Source organism: Panicum hallii, chromosome 3, assembly GCF_002211085.1.
Source record: "Panicum hallii strain FIL2 chromosome 3, PHallii_v3.1, whole genome shotgun sequence".
Lineage (NCBI taxonomy): Eukaryota > Viridiplantae > Streptophyta > Magnoliopsida > Poales > Poaceae > Panicum > Panicum hallii.
Genome location: NC_038044.1, coordinates 3,971,294 through 3,983,147, shown reverse-complemented (window position 1 = coordinate 3,983,147; position 11,854 = coordinate 3,971,294). Strand labels below are relative to the sequence as shown.

Here is an 11,854-nt window from a genome sequence, read left to right as displayed (position 1 = left end):
AGGACAGGTGGGCCTAATTAAAGGGGCCCACACACGGCCTTTTTGAGAGAAACCAACGACATATGATCTAACTCCTATTGTTTGGGATGAGGTCAGTAGTCTATGGCAAAAGAGGGCCAAACCTTCCATCATGTATACGTACGTACGTCTAATAATTTTTTTAAAAGATTTGCAGGAGCACTGCTATGTCATTTAAGATAATAATAAGCGGATTTGTTTCGAGGAGATGAACTCGTTGTTACTATGTATGCAACAGTGGAGAACAAGACTGACAGAATCTATCCACGTAAATTTGCCCTAGAGTTTTCTGAGAGCTACCAGTGACACCAGCACACTTCCATGACAGATGGCCCTGCCTGCATCTGCTTCCATGCATTTTCCCTCCCCCATGCTCCTCGTCCTCCTTTTCATGTCTCCTGCTACTCGGTAGAAAGATAACACCATTACAGTCAATTGAGTGCACTAAAGAAGCTTTCTTTCTTTTTCCTTTTTGCGTTTTGCTTGCGTCCATTATTTGTGAAACTAACGGAGCTAGGAACAACTAACCACAGGAGCGGACAAGGCTCGTGAACGAAGAGAAGGGAAGGGGACGAGACGATAGAGCTGAAGCTGTGTAGTGCTCGCGACAGGCCAGTGGTTGGAAGGTCGTTGTCGACGTTGTCGATCGGGTCGGCGGATGAGGGAAAGACCCAAGGAGAAAAGGACATCTCCGTCGATCGGAACAGGCAAGGGACGATGATGAATCCAATCCGCCGATCCGTACGCCGAGCACGACGCGGCAACATGGTCGGGTCGCCACCACCCTGTCTTTCCACGACTGTGGATGCACAGCCACACATCGCTGATCCTGGAGCTAGCAGTGGCAGGCAGCGCCACAGCCATATTGTCAACTGTTGAAACAAGAGTCTAGAAAGTCTTGCAGAGGTTTCCTGCCAAAGGAAGTTTTACTACCCCCTGCCAATAACCGGTGTGGACACTGTCTGTTTTGCTCACGAAGAAAATCAAAGTCTCACCCTCACCTTCCACAGCCTCGCCACTCTTTCATAGACACAAACACAGCAACAACAATCTGACCTGCTGCAACGACCATGCATCTTGTCACAGTGCCCTCTTCCTTAGGGAATCCTGAGCTTCCATTCACGTGCAACTTTCAACAGGAAACATTGGCTTCTTGGTCATCAACACGAAATATCTTAGCTTCCTTTTGTCAAAACGAAGAGAAAAACATGTATGTACGCAGTTAATCGAGGAAGGCCATGATCAATCTTTAGCTGGTCATCAGAGGCAGCGCAGGACGTCGTCAGACGCAAGCTGGATACTGTACCAAAAGGTTACACGTAGCGGTCGGTCGGGTGTGATTTGTGGTGACTACCATGACATGGCAGCATAGCATGTGCTGGAAGCAGAAACCCTTTGAAACTGGCACGCGCAGACAGCAAAAGTGAAAGTTACGTCCTACTACCACCCGCTGAAAAATAACAGCCCTTTGCTCGCGATCGTGATCGGTTTTCTGAAGACTCGAGAAAACCATGGTGTCGATCTGCTCCTACCAAACAAAGCTTCTGGGGACCACCATTCTTCAGTTCTAGCAAGTATTTACAGCCACTCAAGCTAAGCTTCATTAGCAGCATTTTACTAATTGCTATGAATTTCAGTTGCTAAACCCACAGAAACTGTTCTAGCTTTTGTCCAGGAAAGAAGAGCTAAACACTTCGCTTTTAATTCATACTAAACATTTCGCTCAATCATCATTGTCTCAGTTACAGACGTTGTTCCACTGCTTCGCGAGACGTTCTTCAGTTCTAGCAAGCATTTACAGCAATCCAAGCTTTCCTTGGCAGCCTTTTACTAGTACCTTCGGTTAAACATTTCAGTTGCAAAACCCACAGTAATCGTTCTAGCTTTTTCGTGCAGGAAAAAGGAGCTAATTAAACACTTTTCGCTTTTAACTCAAACTAAACTTTTAGCCATTTAGCAGTGGAAAATCATCATTGTCTCAGTTACAGACGTTGTTCCATTGCTTCGGGCGACGCTCTTCAGTTTTAGCAAGCATTTACAGCAATCCAAGCTTTCCTTGACAGCTTTTCACTAACAGCTTCTTTTAAACATTTCAGTTGCAATAACCAGAGCAGCCGTTGAAACTGGAACATGCAGAAAGTAAAAGTGAAAATTACGTGCTACTGCTACCCGCTGAAAAACAACCCTTGCTCTGGTTACTGCTACCTACCAGCCGATACGGCGGGGCCAAGCGTATAAAGCAGCTAGGCAGCCAGCCATACACGCGTCTCGAGCTGCTTGGCTCACGCCGGCTATAAATCCAGACCACCGGCAGACCTTCCCATTCATCAACACACAGACACAGCAGAGACCACTCGGTCACTAGCCTTGAGATCCAAAGAGAGGAAAGCAACAGAGAGCAAGCAGCGAGCTTGCGGGAGCAGCAGCAGCAATGGCGACGGGTCGCCTCTCTTCTTCCTGCTGCCTTCTCCTCGCCGTGCTCATGTTGGGGGCGGTGGCGGCGGCCACCGCCTTCGACGAGGCCGCCGCGGCTGCCGGCGTCGGGCTGGGTCACGGCGCACGTTTCGCCCGCAAGCCTGGACGTGCTGCTGCCGAGAAGCCGGAGCCCCAGCCTCTGCCACAACCCAAGCCTGAACCTAAACCGGAGCCTAAACCCGAACCGAAACCAGAGCCCATGCCGCATCCGGAGCCCAAGCCCGAACCAAAACCAGAGCCCATGCCGCATCCAGAGCCTAAACCCGAACCGAAACCAGAGCCCATGCCGCATCCGGAGCCTAAACCCGAACCGAAACCGGAGCCCATGCCGCATCCGGAGCCTAAACCCGAACCGAAACCGGAGCCTATGCCACATCCGGAGCCCAAACCTGAACCCAAACCGGAGCCCATGCCGCATCCAGAGCCTAAACCTGAACCCAAACCAAAGCCGGAACCAAAGCCAATGCCACATCCCGAGCCAAAACGTGAGCCTCACCCTAAGCCCATGCCCAAACCAGAACCCAAGCCGGAGCCTAAACCTGAACCGAAGCCAAAGCCGGAGCCAAAGCCAAAGCCGGAGCCTAAGCCCGAGCCAAAACCCATGCCCGAGCCTAAGCCAGAGCCAAAGCCGGAGCCTAAGCCTGAGCCAAAGCCCATGCCCGAGCCCAAGCCTGAGCCAAAGCCCATGCCCGAGCCCAAGCCGGAACCTAAGCCGCAGCCAAAACCCATGCCGCAGCCAAAACCGAAGCCGGAGCCAAAGCCGGAGCCGAAACCGGAACCAAAGCCCGAACCGAAGCCAGACCCACCTCACTTCCCACCTGCAGCTGACAACTGACGAAGTGGCCGCTAGCTATTTCGTATGACGTTGCAGAGTAGTATGGTAGCATCTGAATAAAACCGGCTGGACCGGTAGATTGGTGCTTGCTGCTGCTTGATGTACCCATTCTTTCTTTCCATTGTATTGAGCTGAGTACATTATCATCAGTGCAGCTTAATTTGTTCTTTGTACATGCGTGCGACTTGTTGCTACACATCTTTGGTGCCATGCTTGTAATTCTCTCGCCATCTTTGCATGCAAGCCTGACGGCTCTTTGTCTGTCACATGTTTCATGCTTGACGGCATCTGAAGGACAGAACGCCCAGGTGCAGTACAAAGAACATGACTGGACACAAATTTTATTCTGCTTTGGTACCAAAAAAGAAAGAAAGAAAAAAGGTGATAACAAATGAAAGAAACACGTGACGATGTCATTCGAGAAGAACTACTTGGACGGATTACAGCCCTAGCTTTTACATCTCTCGACTGTTTATAAAGCCAGTTATGTTAGCCAGTCAGTCCATCGATTTGATCTTTCAGCGTCAAAACAAGACCCACACCGGCCGCTGTTCTCTCACACGCTCATTTTCTTCGAGCTGATGTGGCAACGTTGGACATAAATGCATGATGGTGGATCATTTCATTTTTCTCCCATCCCTGATCCTTCAGCTTCTCAACTAATGCGAATGCGACAGGTAATTACATCATGGACATAGATCGTTCATCGTATAGATACATCTTCTTCTTTTAGCTACTAGTGAAAAGTAAGTTGTGGTAATCTCTCTGGAGCCTCTTTGTTTTGGTTTGAATGATCTTCTTACCAGTATTCTAATTTTGCTATTCCCATGACCTGATATGACGGTTCCCCTAGGGTTCATGGTATCTGTATATTACGTTTGTTCGTATGACGAAGTTAAAAAGTTCCTTGGAAAATTATGTTATATTTTGACTTGAAACTATCCCTCCTTCAGCAATTAGATTATCCTCTATACTAATTACTTAATATATTACAATTATATATAAATTTTATTTCCCATGACCTGATATGACTGTTCCCCTAGGGTTCAACTATTTTTTAACACATGTTCAACATCTTTATATTTAAATGTTGAAATTGTAAACTCGGAATGTTGAACTTTTAGATTAAAAAGGTTGAAATGATGCATTCAAAAAGTTGATTAGTTTTTACACGTCTCAACATTGTGAAACACTTGGCTCAACGTTTCACGAAGAATAAATCAAAAATTTTAAAATGCTTTGATATCATTGATTTTGAAAAACAAACAAAAATATACATACTGGATCTCATTTCTCTGAGTTTATTATGAGCGTCACTATGCATCAAACGGTTTCAAAAACGGATGTAAGAATTAAGAAAAAGAAAAGGTGTTTGAAGTTTCACATTCAATCAACATAACTATGTACACCTGCTATCCAGTTCTAATCCGCCACCTGTCCCTTCTCGGTTGGTTTGCGTGAATGTCGTGGAGAGGACAACATAACTATGTTCACAGGTTGTCCTCGAAGCAGCGCACCTGCTGTGCAGAGGGAGGCCGCGTACCGTAGATCACGTCAGCACGAATCACGAACAGTACAAGATGTGGAAGAAAAAGATATGTATAGGATTGGCGGCGCTACGGTGGTATCGGGCTATTACCTTTTCGGGCCTTAAAATCATCGATCCGAGGGGCCTTTCACAAACTTGGAGCGAGCTAGGCCTTCGGCCCACTTAGCCCAGACGCACACTATTAACAGGCCCATTAGGTCCCTTTCCACTGGGCTGGGATCCGAGTCTTATACTTGCTACGCGTTCCAAGTTCATGTATATACTACTATTCCGTATCTTCTTTTTTTTAGGCCATACTCACAAGTTAAGAGATGTTGAGACATGAGAGCCGCCATATACTCCGCACATGGAAAGGCAAACGCAGCCATCCATTTCTCATCAATGAGAGTGAAAGGGATCTAGACCCAACAAAAAAAAATTGCTTTTTTCTTGGTTCATGTACATGATCTTGATGCTTTCTGCTGAAGACAACAGTTACCATTAATTATTTTAACCATCATGCCTCCAGCTGTTATTTAGAATGTTAATCTATTCTAAACAGCACCAAAGGATGCATGGCGTTCGTCCCCAAATAATCTTGAGGAGTGGCTAGGTTGATTTGACGGTGCACGTGGTTAATTGACTCCGGCAGGCCAAAATATATCTAGGAGTAGGCCGGGTAGATTTGAAAAGTAACTTTTCCCAGGGAGAACAGAATAAACCGCACTGAATCTTGTGCAGCAGGTTGTCCAGATTATATTCAATGAATCATCTCCTTATTAGTATGCTGAAAGGTGGTTAAGCTAATTTGACGGTGCACGTGGTTAATTGCATTGGCTCCGACAGAGACAAAAAGTATAGATAGAGTTGCCCAGATTATATTCAATATACAAGTCATGCGTTTTTTTTTTTCATTCTCCACTGCTGATGCATTCTCTTTCTATCAACCGTAACGCTCAATCCAGAGCAGCTCAAAGTATCTGATCTACTTTAGTTTGACAGCAACGTCAATGCTTTTCTCATCATCCATCAGTGGTTATTGGAAAAGTAATTAAGGAAGATGATCAGAAAGTTACAATTAATCAGCACTTGGCAAAAGTCAAGTACTCAACCCAACATGTTCCAGTAACTAAATAATGTTTGGTTACTTAGCTCATGATATTTTTTTTTGTTTCAATATAATTTCCCATGCTGATGGGTATGTACTTTCCTCTCTTCCAGCCCGGCCATATCCCTGTCTCTTTCTCTAGATCTGGTTACTAACATGGAAATAATGTATGTAATATTCGCAGTCACTTTAAACTATATTTTCGAATTATTAAGAGCCATGCATGTTGCTCACTGTTGCAAGTTAGACTCGCACTCTAGCTGAGAATTTCTTCAGCACATTAGGTCTAATTTATCAAAGCAAATTTAAAAGCTATTCATATATAGACGGACATACTACCTTGATCTGCTGCGTAAATACTATTCGGGGCCGTAGAACTGAAAAACTCACAACAAAAATTTGGTATCTCTTTTTAATTAACATATATGCATGGATCCTCCGAATAGTTGAAAAACAAACCTTTAATTTCCTTACGAGAAATCAAACTCTGGAATTTGGGATGCATATCTGTGTGTATTACTGAATGGTCAAGGCATCAATCCGACGGAGGATGCCATGCGATTTAAGTAATGTATAGATGTCCCGGGAATATATGCAAAATGCTCTGCTAGCTTTAATTAGACGTCATGGATACAGGTATCTAACAACGCTCTTAATATTTTCCCTTGCATGTCGAAGGTTCATTGGATGCACCATTCTAATCCCATGCCGACAGCTCAATATATTCTTAGTTAATTGTACGTCTGAGGAGTCCGCTCATATATACTCTTATCCTAAAATTAATGTGGCCCGGCATATTCTTTTACGCAGGTGATGCGCACTTAACTGCAAAGAAAATATGCATGCATGTACTTTGCTATACAATATTATGTAGTCTACTTCAAAAGAGAAGATTTGATGCTGTGTTCAATAATTGGCTTCGGCGACTAATTAGGAAAGGCAATGATGACGCCCTGCCCTCCATATATAAAAATAGCTTAACAGCAGCCTCCTCAATGATAGGTCGTTCTATCGAATAAGTTTTTGAAATGTCAAACTAAAATTTTACCAAGTAATTTTGTAATGTCTGCCGCCTCTAATGGCATTTATCATCCCTTGTTACAAGTGGCATTGTTGCCTTTGGAAATCTGCGTTAATCTAGCTAATTCCATCAACAAAAATCCTGCGATGAGGCACAGATTCTCCACATCATCGATCTGGCTTCTGGAAGGCACAAAGGCACGCACGTGTCTTAATTCCAAGGGCAATCAACTTTGCTCTAAAGTTTGTATCTATCCCAGCGGTTGCATCCCAGCAGTTGCATGCATGTGGTGGCTAAAACTTCTGCGTTCACACATCTCAATATTTTTTCAATCTTTGTAGTGCGTTAATTGCGCTTTGTCTCTGGAAAGAAGAATGTGAATTAACTCTAAATCTTTAAAACACGAGTTCACTTAATGTTATCTTATTAACTTAAGTGTGTGCATATGTTAGTCATCATTATTTTTCTGTCAGTGATGAGAAAATCCATCCAAGAACAAGAACATGCTGAAATGCCTGCTATATATATATGTGCCTGACATTGATGATTTTAATCTCATTGATGTTGATAGTTTGGTACATAAGCATGGATCCTGAAGCGTCAGGATAAAAACGAATGGATGGTGTAAAAATAACACAGCGCATATCATAAACTCACCGTGACATTTTTTATGCATATATTTACTCTACATACATAGTAGAACAGTTTGACAACAAATGTTTGATACATTTCAATGTCATGTTTGCCATTGTACAGTAAAGTTCGTACAAAGCAAATAAGTCTTTAGATTATAGCTTATATGAATAATAATAGGCTTGGACAAATATATTTGACAATGAGGAATGTACATAAACGGATCGACGACGCAACACGCATGCGTCATTGTAGCTCACAAAAAAGTGCGTGTGAACAAACTCACATACGCTGTGTATGTATGCCGTTTTCTCCACAACCACTCATGTGCAGAATCCAATACCGTACCACTACCCATCGCTAGGGAGCAAAATTAAGAAACTCGTATACGTATGCCGGAACATGAATGAAGCAACAGCAATTTCTTTAATTTTCTCCCTCCCAACCATTCATTGGCCATTGCATCCGTTCATCCCGTCCAGATCTTCTAGAGAATAAATGGCGTAGCATCAAGATCTTGTTCATCGATCGGTAAATAGATGTTAGTTAACTCCAAAATGGCCTGTCCACCCACTACATGAACCTATATATCTATCCAGTCCTAATGGATTGAGATGGATCTTTACCAAAAAAAAAAGTAGATTCCAATAAGGACCCATCAATTAAGGATTAGGAATCGTATCATCCACTCTATGTTCCGATGCTGTGGCGACAGGAAGGCCGTCCGGTCGGAAATCCACGATCTGGGATACACAGGAGCAGTAATTAAGAAATATATTCTTTGCATAGCGTGAGGCGATGCACCACGTATTCTTAATTTCATCATGGTCTCATCTAGTTCAGGATCTTCCAAATTCTTGCATTGTTAGATGACTGAGGAATATCAGCATGCATATCTCTTTTATTCGCACTGTGCAAGCATACGGCCGGGCATCCCATTTCAGCTAGAACTCGATCATCAGATGCCTATAAATAGGCAATAGTCGTGTACTCCCCATACCACGCCACACCAAGCTAAGCAAGCCTCATTTCATCGATCAGCTAGCTAGCTCACTAGCTAGCAGCAAGCTCTGTAGTGTCTTGCATTGGCGGCCTTCCCTGCAACGAGTGACCTACCAGCAGGCCGCCGGCGATGAGCGCGTCGAGGGATCCGCTCGTGGTCGGGAGCGTCGTCGGCGACATCGTCGACTACTTCCCGGCGACGGCGCTGCTCCGGGTGCTGTACGGCGGGCGCGAGATGACCTGCGGTTCGGAGCTGAGGCCGTCGCAGGTGGCGAGCGAGCCGGCGGTGCACATCACCGGAGGCCGCGACGGCAGGGCACTCTACACGCTCGTGATGGTGGACCCTGACTCGCCTAGCCCAAGCAACCCCTCCAAAAGGGAGTACCTCCATTGGTATATCCAGTGCTAAGCTCTACTAGTAGCTCGATACATTTTTTTTTTGCATGCAGCATTCGACCCTTTTCAATTCTCAGGTAGCCATGGTATGTAGCTGCTGATGCTTGGTTTGTTTTGTGTCTTCTTGCATCTATCTATAGGTTGGTGACTGACATACCAGAAGGAGCTGGAGCCGATCGTGGTATGTACGTGAACTCTCCTGTACGGAATTGAAGTGAATTGTTTTGAATTTTATGCACGAACAAATTCACTCAAAAAATAAATTCATAACGCTCGATCGATCGAGGTTGATTGACAAGGCCATTAAGATTAACCGTTGTTGTGCATCATATCATATCATCGGGCGGCCAGGACACGAGGTGGTGGCGTACGAGAGCCCGCGGCCGACGGCGGGGATCCACCGGTTCGTGTTCATCGTGTTCCGGCAGGTGGTGCGGCAGGCGATCGACGCGCCGGGGTGGCGCGCCAACTTCAACACCAGGGACTTCGCCGCCTGCTACAGCCTCGGCGCCCCGGTCGCCGGCGCCTACTTCAACTGCCAGAGGGAGGGCGGCTGCGGTGGCCGGAGGTACCGGTGATGATCCAACTGGTGATGGTGATGGTCAAATTAAGAGAGCACTTACCATGCAACGCACGGTGGTACTCGTGTTATATTATAGCTAGTGAAGGCAAAAAATTATGGGACACGTACAATAATGCATGGAGTGTATAGGCTCCTACATATGCCCCAGATGTCTAGAATATAATCTGGCCATCTGCGATGTGCATGATTGATGAAGCTGCAGGTAGTAAGTACTCTAATCTATGTACCCAATTGATAACATTTTTCTGCTATCATTGAAGACATCGATCTGCTTGGTTTCAAAATATTTGTGCATCAAGGAAGCAGGAGTGTGTTCGTGACACTTTTGCACTCTCTGACTAAAGTTTTATATATATATATATATATATATATAAATATAAATATATCCTATCTTGGATACCAAGGAAAGGGTCACCAGAAAGAGGAAGATCAAAATATACAAGATCTTATGGGATCATCACACCAAAGAAGAAGCAACGTGGGAAACAGAATCCTATCTTCAACGGAATTTCCCAACTTTCCTTCCAACAAATTCCCCAAATCTGATCGTCTGATTCTATTCTGCTTCCGAATCTCGGGACGAGATTCTTTTTAGGGGGGAAGGCTGTGACATTCAGGTAATAAGAGATATAGACACTAGACTCTAGTGTGAAATTGGCATGCTTGCTATGTTTTATGTGGATAGTACAAAAGGCTAGGGGTATATCTGTAATTTCTATAAAATATAGGTCCTTGAATGTAAATAGGATGAAGTGGAAGATAGTATTAAAACCTAGAGGAAATATAATGCTAGGTGTTAAGATTATGTTATCATAAGGGAGGAAATGTAAAAGGTAGATTAAATTCTCAGGAAAATAAGCCTTTCGAGTAAAAATAGGGACCTAAGTGTAAATACAACATAAGTCCTAGGGTCTTTTATGCAAAATAGTTGATGTGTGAAGTGACTTTCATGTTTACTTGAGGGCTAACATGTAAAAGTACTGGTCATCATGACATTCCATAAACATTTGCAAATATATCAAAAATTTGATCAAATCCCCTTTGCCAAGGACAAGGGTAATTCAAAATTCTACCTTGTTCAAAATTCAGCATGTAATGCTGCAAACTTTGAGTTTTTGAATTTGAGCCCTAAAGCTAAATTGTAGAGCTTGAAAAACTCTACAACTTTCATTTTGGGCTTTCCTTCATTTGATCTCTATATCAGTGGGAATTTTTTAGTTCACCGAGAGGCCCTTGAACTTTCTGAAAATTTTAAATCAGTCCTCCGGACCTTTTCCCTCTCTTCTTCTTCCTCTGCGCCCCTTCTGCACCTCTGCTCCCCTATTCTGCCGCCGGCGCAGAGCTTCCCCGTGGCCGCCGCTCTGCCATCATCGCCGCCGTTCATCTCGTGCTCCCCTCCTCCCCACGCGTCACCCTAGCCTTGCCCGCCGCCATAGCCCCTCCTCGCTGTCCTGCCCCGCGCGCCACGGTTTCCCCGAACACCCGTCGGCCGCCACCTCACCACCGCCGTGGAGAGTCCACAAGCAAGCCCCGGACTTCTATCTCTCGCACGCAAAAACACCGCATGAATCCCCACATCCCGTTCCTCTGATTTCTTTGTCAATTCTCGAGTGCCCGACCCAAACCCCACAGCCGCCCCTCCCCTTCAACTCCGGCCGCGCTCGGCATTGCCGTGGGCAGCCGCCACCAGGCACCCCTCGCCCCCATCGACCCCCGTGCGAGCTTCCCCGTTCCCTACTGGTGCCCACGGACCCCTTGGTGCTCTCCAATTTCGGTCGGAGCCTTGTTACCGACGAAGCGCCGCCACCATCGCCTCGGCCTCACCGTGGGACCTTCCTTTCCGGTCTCCCCCAACTCCAATTGACCCCGCTCCGAGCCTCTTCACCCTGCCAGGACGCTTCTTGACTACTCCTTCGCCACCCAAGGACACCGGAGCACATTCCCCGACATTTCTTCCCCCCGCCGGCCGCCGGTCTCTGTTGCACTGCCACGATAGGCCGTCCTCTTCCGATCCAGTGCAGCTAAAGGCGTACAAGCACCCCGTGGTACCTCTCCCTCCCCTCAGACCTCACCGCCGGCGACCTTCCTCGCCGGAGATGGCCGCCCAACCACTGCCCCCTTTCACCTCTGGACAAGGACCTCGGGTTAGAAGGAGCAAAATCCCAGGAGGCTGTTTGCAAACCATAAGACTCAGAGAAACAGTGCTACTAAGAACCCCTGTGTAAACATTTCTGTTATTTTATGTGAGCCATGCA

The 11,854-nt window shown here is 45.7% G+C and overlaps 2 protein-coding genes across 2 annotated transcripts; both read left to right on the top strand.

The window, feature by feature from the left end:
• The first annotated feature begins 2,340 nt into the window (after positions 1-2,340).
• On the top strand, positions 2,341-3,547 carry LOC112887222 (protein TsetseEP-like). The gene has a single exon (XM_025953350.1). The coding sequence runs from the start codon at positions 2,450-2,452 to the stop codon at positions 3,326-3,328; it is 879 nt and encodes a 292-aa protein (XP_025809135.1). The 5' UTR covers positions 2,341-2,449; the 3' UTR covers positions 3,329-3,547.
• A 5,203-nt stretch (positions 3,548-8,750) lies between these two features.
• LOC112887010 (protein TWIN SISTER of FT-like) lies at positions 8,751-9,822 on the top strand. The gene is made up of 3 exons (XM_025953082.1): positions 8,751-9,013; positions 9,157-9,197; positions 9,368-9,822. The coding sequence occupies exons 1-3, from the start codon at positions 8,751-8,753 to the stop codon at positions 9,592-9,594; spliced, it is 531 nt and encodes a 176-aa protein (XP_025808867.1). The 3' UTR covers positions 9,595-9,822.
• Positions 9,823-11,854: the final 2,032 nt, after the last annotated feature.

What these genes read in the sequence shown, in the direction of transcription:
- LOC112887010 (XM_025953082.1), top strand. Translation starts at nt 8,751, where the DNA reads ATGAGCGCGTCGAGGGATCCGCTCGTGGTCGGGAGCGTCGTCGGCGAC. An exon ending in AAAAGGGAGTACCTCCATTG is followed by an intron (nt 9,014 to 9,156) that starts GTATATCCAGTG and finishes ATCTATCTATAG; the next exon opens with GTTGGTGACTGACATACCAG. An exon ending in AGGAGCTGGAGCCGATCGTG is followed by an intron (nt 9,198 to 9,367) that starts GTATGTACGTGA and finishes TCGGGCGGCCAG; the next exon opens with GACACGAGGTGGTGGCGTAC.
- LOC112887222 (XM_025953350.1), top strand. Translation starts at nt 2,450, where the DNA reads ATGGCGACGGGTCGCCTCTCTTCTTCCTGCTGCCTTCTCCTCGCCGTG.